The 18,867-nt window shown below is 48.2% G+C and overlaps 1 protein-coding gene across 2 annotated transcripts in view; it reads left to right on the forward strand.

The window, feature by feature from the left end:
- Positions 1–18,867, forward strand: part of SLC35F3 (solute carrier family 35 member F3) — a 355,820-nt gene that overhangs the window by 251,866 nt on the left and 85,087 nt on the right. For both annotated transcript variants that reach the window (XM_012738244.2, XM_012738245.3), the window contains one exon: positions 1,284–1,608. In XM_012738244.2, the coding sequence (XP_012593698.1) occupies positions 1,284–1,608 (325 nt within the window). The remainder of the gene's footprint in view (positions 1–1,283; positions 1,609–18,867) is intronic.

Raw genomic sequence — 18,867 nt, forward strand, 5'->3', positions numbered from 1 at the left:
ATCTCTCCTTGACTAGCCATGGAACACTTAGATTTACCTTTGGCTAAAACAGATACACCTAGGGCTGGCAGTTAATGATAGTATTAGCTAACACCTGCATAATAGACTGTGTTGCATCAAGATTTTGCCTCACAGAATTATAATGTTTCAGAAAGTATGACATACCAAACTCAGTTTAACATTATCCAAGTTATTTCAATTACTGTTAAGTTTAGACAATATTTATAGGAGAGCACACTTGACGCCAATAAATTTCATACTCATTTCTTGGGCCCCTACAGTGAAGGTGGTCTCTTAGCACTTGTGCCCCCCATTCAGCTAAGTTCCAGGCAGGACATGTCCAAGGCAAACATGCTGCCTCCTGGAAATTTGCATCTGCCCCTAGTTACACCTGACAAAAGCTAACCAGACAGCAGCCACAGCTCTGTTTAAATTTCCAGCTGACTGACAGGCACACAGTCATGAATGAAAAGCAAACAGTGGACAATAACGCCTTCCGCCTTCTCTTGGTCTGCGGGAACAGGCTTTGGGCTGCAGCCTGGTTTCCAGAAATCACACAGCCCCAGAATGGAGTGAGTGTCTGTGGCCTTTCACACACCAGCTGCCAGAGGTTGTGGTTTTTAAGTAAAGCTTGGAAGCGGGGCTGGAGGCTGTCAGCAGGAAGCCAGTTAAAGCAGATAGAAAAATAAGAGGGGCTGGGGAGTCTATTTTTTGCTGTACAAGCAAAATAAAAGGAGGGAGTCTGGACATCTGTGCCTTTTAGTAATGGGCAGGGAGGAGCTTCTGCCAAGGTCCTGGGGCTCTTTAGAGGTCAAGACCCTCTCCTGTAGGGGCTGCTAGCACCGCCCAGCACCCAGTAGCTCTGCAGCACACCTGCGCGGACACAAGCAAGAGTGAAAATATTTCAGCCGCTCTGTGTGTCCTGGAGAAGTGTTTCCCAAAGCAACGCAGATCACCTGCGGAAATGCAGATGCTAATTCAGGGGTGTAGGGTGGGGCCCAGAGTCTGCATTTTCAGCAAGCTCCCCTGGGGGAGGCGGGGGAGGGTGCTGGTGCTACCGGGCCCATGGACCACACTTGGAAGGCCAAGGTTCTGGAGGATGGAAGACCGAGTGCAAACGTCTTCTATTGCAGTTTTGCATCCCATGCCCCCAATCTCCTCGCCCCCCCCCCCCCCCCCGCAAGCAAGCGGCTGGCCGCGACGAGGGCTGCGGGGTGGGGGCCGGGGGCGCCCAGCGAGGTGAAGGTCTGCGGGCCACCTAACCACGCCCTTGTCTTCCCCAGGGGAGGAGCGCCCCCGGGACTCCCCGGGCCCGGCGGAGGCCCAGGCGCCGGCCGGGGCGGAGGCCGGCGGGAGAGCGAGCCGCTGCTGCTGGACGTGCTCCCGGGCGCAGCTCAAGAAGGCCTTCTGGGGCGTGGCGGTCGTGCTGTGCGTGTGCGCCTCCTGGGCCGGCTCCACGCAGCTCGCCAAGCAGACCTTCCGGAAGTTCGACGCGCCCTTCACCCTGACGTGGTTTGCCACCAACTGGAACTTTCTGTTCTTCCCGTTGTACTACGCGGGGCACGTCTGCAAGTCCGCAGAGAAGCAGTCTGTGAAGCAGAGATACAGGTAGGCGCCCCTGGTGGCCGTGGGAGGAGCGAGTGGTGACATGTCCAAGTGAGTGTGCACCTGCTCTCTCAGTGAGCTCAGGGGCAGAGTTCTCTCTTGGTGGCGAACGCCCCCTGCCCCTCAGTCCCAGGAGGTCCTTTAGATGAAAGAGGAGCAGGCAGCATCTTCCAGAGGCGGCCAGTGGTAGGTGGGAGCCAAGCTCTGCGGGGGGGGGGGGGGGGGGGGAACTGCACTTCCCTGGAGCCAGGTGACTTGGCTGCTTCCTGTAGCTTATGTCTTTCCTGCAGATGTTCATGGCAAAGACTTCCTTATTCCTTTCCTTTCTAATCCGAGACATTTCCTCCTTTGGGTATGTAATTGCATGGGTCTGAGTATCTGGCAGTGTGCTGATCCAAACCAAAGCAGTGTCTGGACTCTGTTGACTCTTTTTTCTCATATGAAGTCCACCTCAATGACGTCCCTTTCAAAAAGAGGCCAGTAACCCTGACCTCAACCCCCTCCCTCAATATAAAGCAGAGCTTCCCCAGGCCTCCCTAGGAGTCACGCTGCTGGAGCTGCCCCATGGCACTCACCTGTGCCAGTAAGTGCCTCTCATGTCTGCCCAAGGTATGGATCCCCTGTGGGTTGTGTCAATGGCTGGCCCATCTCAGGCTTAGTCAAAGAAAAACCAGGAAAGAATGCTGGCTACGTTGACACACTAGGCTCTGTAAACTTGTCTTTTTTCAGTCCCAGAGGTGAACAAAAATTAAAAGTTGAGGAGCATTCACTCCTCCCCACCCTCCCAAACCCATGCCCCGATAAAACTGCCATGTTCCATTGACCACCTGCTTAACATTTCAGTCCTGCTCTGAAGTTGCCCTTAGAGAGCCCAAGGTAACTAAAGACAAGGGTCCAAGGAGCAAAGAGATTTGGGGATGGAGGGTCTACACTTGAACCAGATTTCTCTCTGGGATTCCACCAAAATGTCCCAATAAAGTCATAGATGGGGGTGTGGGCACCATGCTTTTTTAATGTTCAGAGGGAATTTGGCCTGGCTTCTTTAAAAAACCAACTGGCAAATCAGAGCAGGAATTCTGGAGGAAGGGGCTATGATGGAGCTTGAATTGAGTCACACAGCCAGTCTGACCGGGTCCCCTGAGTGGAAAGGATTTGAAGCAAAGGATTCCGATCGTCTAGTGTTGACTTAAACCAATTGCTCATGGACCAGCCAAAAATTGCTAAGGAGGCACTTAATGCGCCTCTTCTGAATAGCAGTCAAAACCAGACTGAAACAAATAGGTTTAGAAACCTTAGTAGGGCTCAAGGTTGTCCCAAAGGTAAGAATAAAATAATGGCCTGCTTCTAGTCACAGAGAATAGCACATATTCAGCAAATGATGTATTTAACAATTAAGTAGCCCTAAGTGTATTTAATTGTAATTACGAGTTTGTCTTTCTTTAAACTGATTGGAAGAGTATGGTGCTGCCTCTAACAAAATACTTAAAGGGAGTTTTCTGTGCCCTTTCTTGATAAAGAATTACTAGGAGAGAAGATATGATTCTTCCCTGCTTCCTTCAATCACGTAGGATGAAAAAGGGCCCCCAAACAGTAGCATCAGCTGCTGTCCCAAACATGACCATGGCCACTGCTTACCTGTGGGAAATACTGGCTCTGCCAGCCACTTAGGGCTGGTCTGCCACTACTTGAAGTATTGTGCCGAAAACCACCCAGAAGGCATCAAGATCAGTGGTAGTTAAAAAGTCAAGGTAGGAAAAAATAAAAGGTCATTGAAAGAGATTGGTTATACATAGAAAGACATCAACACCTTGATTTCAGTCAATTATCTTTCTGTAAAAAATGTCCAAAAAGAATCACAAAAGAATTCCAGTGGCTGCTCTATTAGCTGGGCGCTGGGGGAATAATCCCAATTTGATTAGTGAAGCTGGTTAAAACCTTGCTTTTAATTTCCATCATAATGCGTTGCTTCACCTCTTAAAAAAAAAAATCTTTGTGCTTGTAAGCTGCGTTGGCCCTGTGGCTAAGCAGAGCTGCCAATTTACCAACCAATTATTGGGTGTGTCCATCAAGCCATGCACCCCAATGGAGAGGCGAAGAGAGACTTTCTCAAAAAAGGGAGAAAAATTTTTAACATCACGGACATTCCTTAGGAAATCACGACTCTGTCACAGCTCAGATTGGGAGCGCTTTGAACAGACTTTAAGATTCTCAGAAATCAAGGAAAACTGAAATCACATCTTCCATTTTCATGCTTTTATCAAAATTAATGCCAGAGAGAAGATTTAGAGTCAGCTGAGGAGCTGTGTCTCTTGGCTAGAGCGTTTATCAGGGTGCTGTGGCGAGAAAATGAGAAAATAGAGATCTGATCCGCAGAAAGGGAGGAGAGACAGACAGACCAGCTTTCTTGCGGTTGATCAGGAAGCAATCAGATAGAAGTTTCTTTTCTCTGAGCCCTCTCCTCCTGAGCTCCTTCCCAGGGTGTGGCTAGAGAGGTAAGCCAAAGCGGAGAGAGGAAGGCGTGTGTTCCTAGCACAGAGCTCCTCAAACTGCAGTACCCCATGGGTCCCCCCACATCTCGTTGAAGGCTGACTCTCATGCAGTAGGTCTAGGTGGGTCTGAGATTCTGTTTTCCTAATGAGCTTCCAGGGGCCACGGGCTGCACATTAATTGTGAAGTCCCCGGAGTTGCTGAGTCTCAGCTACGGGTTTGTTAAAATGCTGCCAATCTGACCAAATGAAGCAATCAGGACTCATCCCACTATGCAGAACTGAGAGTGCCTCGATTGGGCCCCAGAGGATGTTGGAGCCCTAGTCCTCTGCCACTTGCTAGGGGATGCTCCGTAGGTGAGTCATTTAAGCTCTCCAAACCTCAGACGTCCATATGTAAATGGAAAGCGATGACATATACAAAACCTTGCACGAAAAACTGCTGTGCCATTAAATGAGACGCCATATATGAAAGTGCAGCACGAACTGTAACATGCCACATAAATGCCAGGAACCAGCCCTGTGTGGTGATATCCCCTGTGGGTTATATTGAAGGATGTAGCCCATTCTTTCTTTCTTTTATTTTAGCATATTATAGGGGTACAAGTGTTAAGGTTGCTTATATTGCCCATGCTCCCTTCCCCCCTCGAGTAAGAGCTTTAAACATGTCCATCCCCCAAACGTTGCATATCTTACTCGTTGTGGTTGTATGTATCCCTCCCCACCTCCCCCCTCCCACCCACCTGACACCCGATAAATGTTACTCCTGTATGTCCACTTTAGGTGTTGATCTGTTAATACCAATTTGCTGCTGAGTACATGTGGTGCTGGTTTTTCCGTTCTTGAGATACTTCACTTAGTAGAATGGGTTCCAGCTGTATCCAGGAATATACAAGAGGTGCTAGATCACCATTGTTTCTTAAAGCTGAGTAGTACACCATGGTATACATATACCACATTTTATTAATCCACTCATGAATTGATGTGTAGCCCATTCTTTAACTGCCTGGTAGTGGCCTAATTAAACAACAGGAGTCCTAACCCCTAGGGTGCCACGCAAGTGTTTGTCTTGGAGAACTCAACTAGTAGCGCTGGTGGCTGCACAGGGCATTCTAGAACACTGATGGGGCTTCTCATGACCAGATACTGCTGTCAGGAGTCAGACACGAATGGGAAAACCTCTCAGCCCGACTCAGGCCCTACTCATGGTCTCCCCAGTGAGCACTGGCCCGAGCTATAATACAGTGGGCTCCTCCCTTCCCCAGTATGATTGGCACGCCCACCTCATCTGCCCTGTTTCACACAGACAGCTGACAAAAAGGATGCCCTCAGGAGGCAGCAGTGCCCAGAGAGGGCTCCGGCCACCAGATGGTGCAGGGTGCTATGGGAACCACTGTCGCCTAGACCACTGTGCACGTGGGGAGGCACAGGGAGGAAGCTATGTCGGGTGTGTCCTCAGGAGAGACAGAGGTGGGCAAGAGTGCTGACACACAGCCTCCTGGCCCCTCTAACCCCAGGACAAGAAGATGGCTTCTCAGATCTAGGAGATCAGCAGAAATCAGGCTGGAGCGGACCTAGGGCATTTGCAGTCTTGTCCGAGGTCTTCCAGGAATTTGCAGCACTAGTGACCTATTTCCCAAAGCAAATGCTGAGACCTTCTGCTGTCATGTGGCTGCCAGCGATACAGCGGCGACAGATGCTTTTCTGCCTTTTGTAGTTCGGGCTTCTGTAAGCTAGCCAACTGATTCTGCTTCTGAGCAACGTTCCAAGCCAAGAAAGGGGAAAGGGCAGCTTGGGTGTCTTTCATCTTAAATCCTGCAAGGCCCAGTGTGTGTGTGCCTTGCCACCCACACCTACTCAGGAACCATATTGCGTGTTGTGGCTGTGAAGTTCGTCCACTGTTCAAAGTCTAAGGAGCAGAGTAGAGCAGTGGCGATCTGGAGTTTTGTTCGTTCTGAAAATAGTTATTGTGCGTCTTCTCCAGGCAAGGCACCAAGAGTACAATGATAAACGGCCCCTGTCCTCAAGAAGTCCCAAATGTGGTAAGGATGTTAGATGACCCAGGTGGGGAGGTGCGCAGGTGAACTGGGGCCGGCGGCGGGGCGTGGGGGTGGGGGCGTGGACAGGTGCGTGTGTCCCGGGGCAGGGTGGAAAGGTTTCCTAGAGGCAGTCAGCCAGGAACAGTTTGCTTAAGGACAAGCAGATGGCTCTTTAGGTGCTGAAGGAGGGAGTCAGGAACGTTCTGGACAGATAGTAACCTGGGGAAAGCACAGAGGCTGGACACAGAGCACGGGGCCCGAGGGAGCTCTCCCGAGGGTGTAGGAGGTGAGTGGGGTGAGGTGAGAGAGAAGACCCGATGGTTAGACAGGGCACACCTGGCAGGCCTCCCTCGTCACGCTGAGGAGTTTCAGTTCCAGCATGAATATCAGCGGGAGCCATCGAGGCCGTGATCGGATCGGATCGGATCTCTAAAAATGCAGCCACTGTGGCTATAGACAATGGGGTGGAAGACAATGGGGGTCAGTCCAGGTCAACAGACACCTCCTCCATGTCTGTGGGCAGGTGTGGATGACACAGCTGTTGTTCTTGACCCTAAGGAGCTCACAGCCAAGTGGGAGAGAGAACAGCACCAGAATTTGAGAATAAAATACAAGGAGGAGGGGAGGTAAGAGCTGGGGGCAGACTGGCTTGGCTGTAGCTCAGGACTCAAAAGTCAGGTGGAGGCCTGGTGCTTTTGGTGCGGGATCGAGCGGCTGGGGCTTGGCTCTCCAGGCAATTGGAGCCTCCAAAGGTTTTTGAGTAAAGGATTGATACAATCAGAGGTGCTTTCAAAAGTAGGACGCATGGTGCTAATTATATAACTGGTTACAGCATATCTGCCCATTTCACATAACAGGTGGATGATGGCCAGGGGTTGTTTGTTGGTTAGGGGTGGGGGGAGTCCCTGGTTCCTGAGCAGTGGCAAAAACTTTGAGTGTGAATCAAAGATTATTACAAGACCAAGTCTCTTGCTTTGAATTGTCAGCGTCTTCTCCAGCCTACAGCACACTCCTCTGTTAATGAAAAGCATTTTAATGGTTATTTTCACCAAACTCAAATATTTTGAAAATGGGTGGAGGAATCTCCTTTGCAGGAAATATTTGTACGGTTTTTCCAGGCACAGTGGCGAGTGCTAAGGCGTCGCCAGGGTGGCACTAATTAGTGAAGCCCGGCATCTCCCTGCCTCCCCCCACCCTTGCAGGCCCGCTGCTCCACGCAGGCTGGGGGGTTTCTTTGCTCACCTTTGCTTTCCCTGAGCCCCAGACATACTCTGGCTTGTCGTTTCCATCAGCAGTGGAAAGAGCAGAGTAGAGCAGTTGCAATCTTTATAGGGTGAGGCTGCTCCAGAAACAAGGCAGCAGGGCCCCCATCCTAAGAGGATAGAGAAGGTCCTTCCTTCCTTCCATGAAATCTGCCGAGCAGCTTCTCTATGTCAGGCACTGTCCTAGGCACTGGGGCTATGGCAGTGAGTGCCCAGAACAGGTGGGAATCCTGCTGTCATGGAGCTTCCCTTTTAGTGGGGAAATCAGCCATAAACAAGGAAGAGGTAGTATGCCAGATGGTGCTGAATGGTATGGAGAAAGAGGAGCAAGGAGTGCTGGGGAGAGGCCTTGACCTCAGGCTGGGAACCTGTCTGTCTGTCTGTCTGTCTGAAGGTGCTTGTGGTTGCCTTGACAACTCCCTGCCCTGTACCAATCAAAGCCCCTAGTTATTCACTGGCCCATTCATTCCTGATTCCTGCGTGTGTTTCTTCCCACAGTAAGTGTCCATTGGCTGCCTATCCCACATTCACAACATCCCTTCGCCTTCCCTCTTCCTGCTAACTCACAGCCGCCTCATTACCCCTCTGATTACCAAGAATCATCAACCCAGAATGTGATGAGCTACATCCGGAGCCCTTGCAGTGGATGTTTCTGTTGTTTGTTTGTTAGGGAGGTTTTTTTTTTTTTTTTTGGTAAGTGGTTTAGAAGAAATGGACAAAATATTTGGGGATTGCAGTTTGTAATTTGGCCTGTGGCTTCAGCTTGCTGGTAAATACTGGCAATTATGCATACGAATCCTCATGTCAGGAGACTTGGTCAGGCTTTCTGCTGAAACAAAATACCACCCCCCCATACGCACACACAGACACACACGCACACATGTGCACACACACATGCACACACGCAGGTAGCCAACTGAGCGGCAGATGTCTGGTATAGCCACAAGAGAGCACGTAATCGATGCTCCGGGTCTAAATAGGAAGTCGCAATGGGCTCCAGTGTCAGCAAAAGAAGAAATGAGATGGGGAGGCTAAATAGGTTTGGATTTTCTCTGCCTGTTCTAAGACAGTGCTTAAAATATTCAAGAATACGTTAGTGGGAAAACAAAACAGAGCATTGTCCACGTGCCCCAGATAGTGACATCCCCCTCCTGAGTTTGTACCAGGTCCCACCAGCCCACGGGGATCTCTCCCTTCTGTCCTATCACTGTGACATTCATCGTCTCGGTTTGCTTCCCCTCTGGCATCTCCATCCCCCCCACACCCCAGTAAATAGCTGCTGGCTTCAACCCAGTGAAATTCAATCAGAACCAAGCACCCCCATGGAAAGGTCCAGAATATTCTACAGGTGACTTTTAGGCTCTCACTGGGGCCAGTCAGCACCACTGCCTCACCTCCATGCCGTCTGCTGTGTGCTCTGTGCTCCCGCCATCCCTCCTCCCTGCTGTCTGGGATCACTAGTAATCTTTGAACACAGATCAAGGATTTGGCTTTGAAGTCCAGCAGTTTAAGGAGGTTATCTGTTTCAACCTTATAATTTCAGAGTCTGTCTAATCTAGCTGCAGCAATGTTATCTCAATTTCATTGAAATTTTGCAAAAGGTGAGTTCCACTGCTCGTGTTTCTGTTTAAGGTGTGGGTTTGAATAACGGCCGCCATGGCCGGGCGTGGTGGCTCACGCCTGTAATCCTAGCACTCTGGGAGGCCGAGGCAGACAGATCGTTTGAGCTCAGGATTTCGAGACCAGCCTGAGCAAGAGCGAGACCCTGTGTCTACTAAAAAAAAAAAAAAAACAGAAAGAAATTAGGTGGACAACTAGAATATATATATATACAAAATTAGCCGGGCATGGTGGCACATGCCTATAGTCCCAACTACTCGGGATGCTGAGGCAGGAGGATTGCTTGAGCCCAGGAGTCTGAGGTTGCTGTGAGCTAGGCTGACGCCACGGCACTCTAGCCCAGGCAACAGAGTGAGACTCTGTCTCCAAAAAAAAAAAAAAAAGAACGGCATCATTTACATAACTGCCGTATGGGTGTAATTACGGCTTTTGAGAGCTCAAGATACCCGAGGCTGGAATTATCAATGAGAGATTTGGAAACATTTTTAGCACAAAGCGCCAGGGTCCCTGTGAGCATTTGCAAGGTCAGCCTAACAGTAGCATAGACGTTAGAGAGCAATGAAGATGGTTCCCCAGTAGGGGGCCCTTCAGTGAGTGGGTCCTGAAAAGCAGTTAACATTTGTGTGAGTTGGATGATAAGGAGGACTCGTGTGTGTAACATGCAAACGTGCAGGTGTGTACAGGTTTGCAGGATATGACCAGGAGGCACAGGTGCCACCAGATCGCACCTGGCTCATTTGAGCCATTTCTTGCTTTCTGTGTGATTTTTTTTGTCATAGAGTTAAGACTAGTGAACCAGCTCATAGGCACACTGAAACTTAAAAATATTACTGCATTTAACAAAAGGTCAAAAGGTCATCTGCACAGAGATCTGGCAAGATCAGAAAGAAATTTTGAGGCTTCTTTGATCTAGCTCATTCATATTATCAAAGTGTCCACAGATGCTCAGAGAAGAGCCCTGTTCTCTGCAGCCTCGGACCTCTCCAGAAATGCTACCAGGAAATGGGTCAACGCTGTCTTTCCTTGTAGGAAGGAACCTGGAGGCAGCACCTGGGCAGGAAGGAGCAACAGGGGTAGGCGTGCCACTAGCCCACACTTGGGACACTGTGATCAATGATAAGAACACAGGCTTCCATTACATAGCTTGGGCTGGAAACCCAACTCTGGCTTTATTTAGCAATGTGGCCATAGATAAGCCAACTAAAAGCTCTAAGCCTCTCCTCTTATCTGAAAAAATGGAGATCCCAATACCTACCTCCAAGGGTTGCTATGGGATTGGGTAGCCCCCACCCCTCGGGCTCCCACAGCTCCCATGTGGATCAGGTGTTTGAATTGAAGAGCATTAAATATGGTAGTGTGTATAAACATCCAAACTGTGCTTGGTCCAGGGGTCTCCTGCCCATTTTTGGTTGAGTTCTAAGGTGGATCCCAAAACTCATACAAACCATGGCTCCTGCTCTCTCTAATCATAAAATGATGATGATGATGATGATGATATAAAAGCCCAGGACACTGAGTTTTTCCCCTCATAAAGATTCAATTCAGATCAGCCATGTGGCTCTTCCTGTCCAAAGCAGGGAGACAGCATTGTGCCCTGCCATGGGGGGAGGGGACATTTTTTGGGCAGAGGTGAGCCTTGACAGGAGTTCTAACAGGAGGGGCAGAGAACCGATGTGGAACGTATCATTGTCACATCATTCTAGAACTGGAGCTGAGAGCCAGACAGGAGTGCAAGGTGATTCATTTGTCCAGAAAAGCAATGTCCTGTCAAGTTCTTGATGCTCTTTTTATTTTTCAAATAAAAAGAAAAAAAACAAGCCGGTGCAGTGTAGAATGCTAGAGCAGGTGCATTCCTGGCCATGTCATTTTTCTTCCACTGGCACTTGCTTCTTCTTTACTGTATGCAGCTCTTAGCTAAATTGGAATGAATGACCTGCCTGCCCTTCCTAGGGACAGGCATCAGAATGGCTTCCCAAAGCACTTCCTGCCCTACGTGGCATTGGAGCACTGCACGTGCCGCACCTGCACCAGGCCCCAGGGCTAAGGAAAGGGATGAGGCCACGTGTGGCGGGCAGGGACCCAGGCTGTGGGTCAGGCTGGTTCAAGTTCTCAGACCCACTTGCTTGCACACTGCATGACTTTGGGTAAGTTATTTGTAAATGCTCCTTTAGTTTCAGTTTACTCATATTTAAAAATGGGGCCAATAATGCCTATTTACGTGGGTGGGCTTCAGGGTTTGGGGTGCAAATCACATCCTCTAGAACTTGGCCCTTGGTCGGTGCTGAATTAACAGTGGTCATTGCTCTGTTGACGGATACCTGGGCGGTGATTGTTAATGTCGTTCACTGGGTGGCCTTTCCGCCATGTTTCCGTACTTCTTTGGGTTGTTTCATTTCTAACTGAACCACAGGGCAAAGGTACTTTTTGGCACTTGTGTTCTCTCCTGCGTTATTTCATGATATCACACTCCCCGTGGGCTTTCCTCAGCCAGTGAATCGGGAGCCAGTGGGCAAAGTCATCACTGGACGTTGCTATGCCTGATTTTTTTTTTTGTTATTGACTGTTTTCACCTTTTCCATAGTTTTATTTATATTCCATCTTACACAGAACTCTAACTTGAGAGACATAAAGCATCATTCACTTAGTTTTATCATATATGAATTTGATAATCCTGCTTTTATTCCATAATAAACTGTAAAATTTGTACCACGTGATTAAAATATTACTTTTACTCACTATGAAGCACTCAGCACAGACACGAGCTGTAGGGAAGGCTGTGGCTTCATTTTGCTTTAAAAAGTGCTTCATAGTGTCAGCCTCCACTTCACCAAAACACAGTGGAATCCACTTCAAACATGAGCCGGAACGGATGAGTTCACACACTCAGGTCTGATCAAGCCAGACTTACCCTCCCCCGACTCCCCAACCTGCTGCAGGTCTAGTCCTCATAAAGGGTGGCTCTCTGCAGCCAGGGTCCCATGTGTTTTCCAGCCTGGGTCATCCTGTTCTAAGAGGGTACAATTGGGTTGGTTCCCCGTGTCTTCCTGCCAGTAAACTTGGTCTTGCAAAGCTCTTAGTTACTGAAATTGTGTATCAGTTTCATGGCCACATCCCTTACTGTCTTGCTGAGTTTGTCACATAAGATAAAAAAATCAGATTGGCCAGAATAACCTGCCTTTTCTGATGTGTGTGCAAATTTTACTCTCATGCGCCCTGGGTCTTTTAAAATAGAATTATGCTAATTACATTTACCTCCTCCCCTGTTTTCTGCTTTAAGCGGAGAGAAAACAAAGATGATTTATGTACTTAATGTAACATTCAGGAATACATCAGGCTCATTTCACGCTTTTCTTACCTAAGTGCCTCATTTTATAACACTTACGTTTAATGAGTTACTCTGAATCATACGTACATGATTAATTTATAACATAAAATAAATTAAAAGCACTGGAAACTAAAGCTCCCTTGTTACAGGAACACATCATTAGAACCATTATATGGCCTTATTTTGCTACATGTTTCTCTAGGGGAGGAATGGGAAACAGAAGAGGATTTTTCCAAAGAAAGATTTTAAGTTCTCCACCAACAAAATGCAAACAGGCTTGTTAATATTTTATTATGAATTAGTACAGGGGGATGGGTCTTTCAATGGCTTCTTGGTTATTTTTTAAGTGTTTTTTTTTTTTTGTTAAAGGTGGATGAAAGTTGATGTGGTTAAGCCAGTTCAGGGAGTGCCCTTCTTTCTTAGTAAGGGTGTTTTCTCCTGTGCAGCAAGCTAAGGGAATTGACAAGGTAAACTGAGGGACGCATATGCACGTGTATCTTGCAGAATCCTCTTTGCGGGTGTATGAGGCTTGATAGATCTTCCCTAAAGAGGAGGCTTGAAGCCATCTAGGTTTCCTGGCCAAGCCTCCAGCCCTCCGGAGTCCTAAGCAAGCCACTCGTGTGCTATTTGACTCTGCACGGGCAAACTCAAATCATCGGAGGCAGAGATGGGTAACTCCGAAGCCAAGATCCCTGCTTCTCCTGCTACTGATTTGCAAGGTTGCTGCAGAGAGGGATGACTGTCCAGGCAGAGACTACATCTCCCAGCCTGCCTTGGCATCCTTTGGGCCAAGTGACCTCTCTCCAAAGCGATATGTACCAGCCAAGGCAGATGAGGAGCAGGTGGGCATTTTCCACCCTCCACTGACCTGCTCCGTGGGCTGCATGCACAGGCTCCCCAGGCTCCGAGGGATGGCAGAGCTCCAAGGTGGAAGGGGAATCACCAAGGGGTGAAATGTTACCTGTCCACCATAAACCCGAATCAGAACTAAACCTCTGTGCGCCAAGCCTCTGAACTGGGGAGTTGGACACAGCAGCTGGCAGTACACTCATTGATACAGTCTCCATCCCTCCCCCTCTGCACAGTGTCGGAGTCTGTCTGACAACCTACATCCTCCACTCTGTGTACGTAGCCGTCTTCCTTGCCCAAAAGCTCCCATGTGGCTTTATTTTTATTCTGAATATAAGAATTTAAAAAGAGTATGTGGGCAGAAAATGGGAATCTCTAAGGACAGTGATCCTGTCCACAAGGACAGGGATCATCAGGTCTACCTTGTTCACCTGCATGTCCCGAGAAGCTAGCCCAGTGCCTGGTGGGGTGCTGGTAGAAGGGAGAGAGAGAGGGGAAAGGAAGGAAGAAATTATCCTGTGGGCGATGGCGGTATCGTCATCCTCATGCTTGTGATCAGAGTGGACTCGTGGAGATCTGCTCTCAGCAGGCCCCCTCCACGGGGGCAGTGCAGGAAAGAACCCCCTGTCCTCACAACCATCCAGAATGATAAACTGATCCAAGTCTGAAAGAGCCCTTGAATGACAAATTAGTTTTAGGAAAAAAAAAGAAGAATTGCTTGAATATCAGACTTTTTTGGGGGAAATTAGACAAGTCTGAAATTAGTGAACTCCAGCGTAGGAGATGTTCCGTTATGCTGTCTGATTAAAGTGAGAATAAAAACCCATCTTCGTGAAATTTCAACTCTGCATTTATATAGGCTAGAATTTCACATGCTCTTAAAACTCACTGAGTCACTGAAGAGAAGAATTTAGAGGATTTGTGCATGTGGGGCCTTAAAGGTGTTGCTAACATTTTAACCTGCTGTGGAATTCGAGACTTTACATCTGTCCCAGCTACTACTGCCATTTAACAAGCTACCTTGAAACTTAGTGCATAAACAGCCCTTTTGGTGGCATCAAGGGATGGCTTTTCTCTGCTCCATAATGTTCAGAGCCTCTGCTGGGTGGCTACAATCATCTGGGGTGTCTTCCCTCAATGTCTGGAGGCGGATGCTGGCTGTCACCTGCTACCTGAGCTGGGGCTGTCAACCTGAGTAAAATGCATGGCCTCTTTGGGTGGCCTGGGCTTCCTCACAGCATGGTGGCCCAGGGTAGTCAGACTGCTTTCGTGGTGTTGGCTCAAGAGTCCCAAAGGTGAGTGTCTCAGTAGACACAGCAGAGGCACCATTCCTTTTAGGACCTAGTCTCGGAAGTCACCTAGTGTCACTTCCACCATACTGTATGTTAGGGCAGTCATGAGCCTGGCCAATTTCAAGGGGCAGGGGGACATCAATGCCACCTCTTGACTGGAGGGTGGCAGGATTATCTCATGGAAGAGTACATGGAATGGGAGGTACTGTTGTCACCACCTTTGGAAGATATGCTCCGCCACAGCATCTGAAGCGAAGCCCCCTCTGTTAGGAAGAGCTGTTACTGGGCTAGCAAAGACCACCGGTGCCAGGGGCTTGGAGTTGAGGAGGCAGGAGAAGTGGTTCGGGTGGAAGATTCTACCAGGGCAGCAGCAGTTCCTCAAGAAAGCTTTCTCTAACCTACCTGGTGATGGGGGGGGGGGTAGGACCCTGGTTTTCCCCTGCAGCTGGTGGGTACAGCCGGCCTGACTTCAAGCCTGTCTGGACACTCTCGGTGTCTCTAGGTCCTGCCAGGTCTCCCTAGAATTCAGCTATGTCCTGTCTCTGAGAAGCAGGGCCTTTATCCGTAAAGCAGAAAATAATATCCACCTGGATAAAGAAGACTACAAATGTAGCAATAAATTATTCAGAGAGTGGAAAACTACTCTGGAACTGCCAAATGGTGAGAATAAAAATGTGATGTGTTTGCTGTCCAGGTGTCTCCTGGATACCTTCTCCTTACTGAATTTTCCCCCTTCTAAATAGGTGAATTATTTTTATGCAAATAGTGTCCAATACATGCAGTATTACAGCCATAACAACATAGTCATGTATAACTCAAGTCACGTCCTTTTATGCACTGAATTGCCGGAGGACCTAGCATTACTAAAAACCACACGTAAGGCAGAAACAGCCACATGATGAGTTAAGGCATGAATAGCATATTGTGCCCAGAAGCGGCGAGAACAGCAGAGCAAAGTGTTACCTAGACTCTGTGAATTGAGTGCTCTGAGAATTGGGAGGCCGTGTTGGCTGCTGTGGGTATTCAAGTCAGGTGGTGCAGGTGAGGGGTAAGGCCAGACCACGGTGCAGTTCTAAAACCTGGGGCATGGCACAGAAGAAGTGACAGACACTGCAGGATGTGATGGTCTCAAAGGAGCAAAATCCACACCGAGTCCAAGACCTGGTCACCAGGTTCATGGGGCTGGAAACCTGGAAATCAATGTGTGAAACCAAATGGGGTCGAGCTTAGGTACCAGCAGTGGCTTCTTAAGCAGTTCCAAGGCCAAGTTGCATGGGTATACTGGGGGCCAGGTGCTTGGGACGGAAAAGAGGAAGAGAAGAGTGTGTGTGTATGTGTATATGTGCATGTGTGTGCATTGTTGCACGTATACATATGTGCATGGGGGGTTTATGCATGTGTGTGTGCATATAATAAAGCAATGGTTTTAAACTTTGTCATTTGATAGTTGACTGGTTGGCCAGTTGTTTTGCTGTTTGGTTGGCTCGTTCATTTTTGTTTTGGGGAGGTGTTTAGCAGAGAAACACTTCTTCTGATTACAAAGAAAAATCACACAGGGAAATGCCTTATGGAAAAGAGATTCGAGCAGAGCTGTTCTGGCTGTATTTAAAGGGCACTGATAATTCTCTTGATCAGAGGTTAAAGCCCAACATGCAAGCCTGTTCCTCTCGGAAGCACCATGTCACAGCCCAGAAACCAAGCCCTATCCACTTTTGCTGCTTAGGTGAGCAAGCTGCCTTCCCACATCCCCTGCCCTTCCAGAATCATGCCCCACCCAAGAGTGAAGGCCAGGGGGAAACCTCAGCTGCACAGCCCGGGGTGAACTTGCAGCTACATGCGAAGGATAGCACAGGCTTTGCTGGAATCTCTTGCTTGTGCAGCAAATCAGGATGAGGGGGAAATTGCGAGTACTCTGGGTAAGTCTTAGGGAAAGTGTCTTAGGATGCAAGCAGCTGGCCAATGGCTAAATCCGGAATCCCAAAATGCTGCAGGGGATTGCTGACCGACACAGCAGACAGTAGACAGTGTCCTCCTGGGAGTGGCGGGATAGAGCCAGGTGGGGGGTGGGCATCGAATCCCACCCATTTGCTAGGGCCTGTGTTGTTTCTTCTGTCTGGTGCTCTTCCGTTTGAGAGGGTCTGGCCTCCTTGGCATGGACAGTCTCATCCTTGTCACCAGCCCCAGGCATGTAGACTGTCATATTCTTCCACTCGATTTCTTGCTTCTTCCTTATATATTTCTAGCTTCTTTTCTAGTTTTTCCTTCTGTTCCATATGGAAGCTTCCATCCTCCCTATTGAGAAAGAGGAAACCATCATGTGCTTTCTTTCTCCTCTAGCAGGGAGGCCAGGCCATGGGTGCACCTCTTGTGACTGGGGAACCCTCTGACAGGAGAGAGTACCTTATCCCATGGGACTGAGTGGACTGCTTATGGTTCTCACCCATTGCAGCATATTTGGTGGGGATCTCAGCAGAGGCTTCTTGCCACCCCTGTCCAGGTACCAAGTCCTGGACGGGGGTCGCTGGTCTGCTGAGGGTTTGGGGCAGGGGTTGTGTGGGAAGGTGAGATTGACAGCCCTGGCCATTGCTCTTTTCTTTTGCTGCAAATAAAACTGGGCCCCACAAGTTATGTAGTCATCCTGAGGGTAAACAAGCCACTTTAAATGCACATGCCCTCTCCCAGTTCTTAGTTCACAGGTGAACTTGACACATCAGCACAGGTAGATGATTGATCTCACAGATGTCCCCAGCAGACCTGCTTGTCATCCCGAGGCAGGGCCCCCTGAAGTGCATTCCACACAACATTAGTAGCACAGAATGTTAGTTAGGCTGCTGTGGGTTAAGTCAGTTTGTGGAATGTGTAGTTTCTGACTGCAGAACTCTTCAGTCTTTAAAGTATTAACATGTACTGGAACCTTCCAAGTGGGGCATAGAGCATTCAGCGTCCCCCAACATATTTTACGAAACTAGGAAAGATGGTTGATATAGGTAAGAAGGAAGAGGGAAATCGTAGACCTTTTCCCACTGAATATAACACCTGGACTAACATTCTAAGAAACACATTTTTGAAGATAATATTTAAATAACTGTTCCCAATAGAAGAAGAAAGATGTGGACCCTTAGCTAAAAAGAGATGTAATGTGTGAAAATCGATGAACCTGATGGCAGAAAACCGTAGAATGTTTGGTTGGGACACAGCAAAGGCAGAGAGGAGGATGGGGGTAGGTGAAAGAAGCAATGGCCCCTGTTTTAGTCCATTTGTGCTGCTATAAAGGAATGCTCTGAGGCTGGGTGATTTATAAAGAAAAGAGGTTTATTTGGCTCATGGTTCTGCAGGCTGTACAGGAAGCTTGGTGCCAGTATATGCATCTAGTGAGGGCTTCAGGCTGTTTCCACTCATGGTGGAAGGTGAGGCAGAGATCACACGGCAAGAGAGGAAGCAAAAAGAGAGAGGAGGGAGGTGTTGGGCTCTTTTTCACAACTAATAGAGCAAGAACTCACTCATTACCTCCAGTAAGACAACAAGCCATTCACAAGGGATCCAACCCCATGACCCAAACACCTCCCACTAGACCCCACCTCCAACATTGGGGATCGGATATCAACATGAGATTTGGAAGGGTCACACAAACCAAATGACAGTAGTCCCCCAGCAAATGAAGGCTCTAGCTGAGTCCCGCTTAGTACACAGGACAATGCCAACAGACTCTGACGGGAACACTTGAGAGCAACGTGATATTTCAATATCTTCACCATTGCTGGATCCCTCATTAAGCTCAACTTTGGTCCTCTAAATAAATCTCTGCCCTTCCTTAGGATGATTTCATTGCTCAGGGGGTGAAGGAAATAACAAGGAACATTGCCATTTGACCAAACAGGAAAAACTGCTTAGTGGGCGGAACTAACAGGGATGAAAGAGAAAGTGACTATGGCATCCTGAAGTTTGTGAAAGGAAAGTGCATGGTTAGTGGGCATGGAGAGATTTTTAAATTAAAAGATCATTAGAGTTTGGGAAACAACAAATAGGTAGAAACCATAGAGAAGAAAAGAACCCATTTATAAGCTCAACAACTACCAATAAAATGTTAAATCCCTAGCAGTAAATGTAATAAAAATGCATAGGAACCCTATGAAGAAAACTTTAGAACTCCCCTGAGAATCAACAACACAGACACGTTAGTCCTCTCTATGTTCATTTATGAATTGAATGCTATTCCAGTTAAAATATTAAAGGTTTTGTTTTAAAAAATGGACTAAAAAAAACTGGAAAAAAAAAGAGTAACATGGGAGGCTAGCTGTCCTAGAGGTCAAAATATACTCTGAAGCCTCAGTAATTAAAGCAGCATGGGACTGCACATGTTTAGATGGAGGACCAATCAAACATCCAGAA

Source organism: Microcebus murinus, chromosome 19 (genome assembly GCF_040939455.1).
Source record: "Microcebus murinus isolate Inina chromosome 19, M.murinus_Inina_mat1.0, whole genome shotgun sequence".
NCBI lineage: Eukaryota > Metazoa > Chordata > Mammalia > Primates > Cheirogaleidae > Microcebus > Microcebus murinus.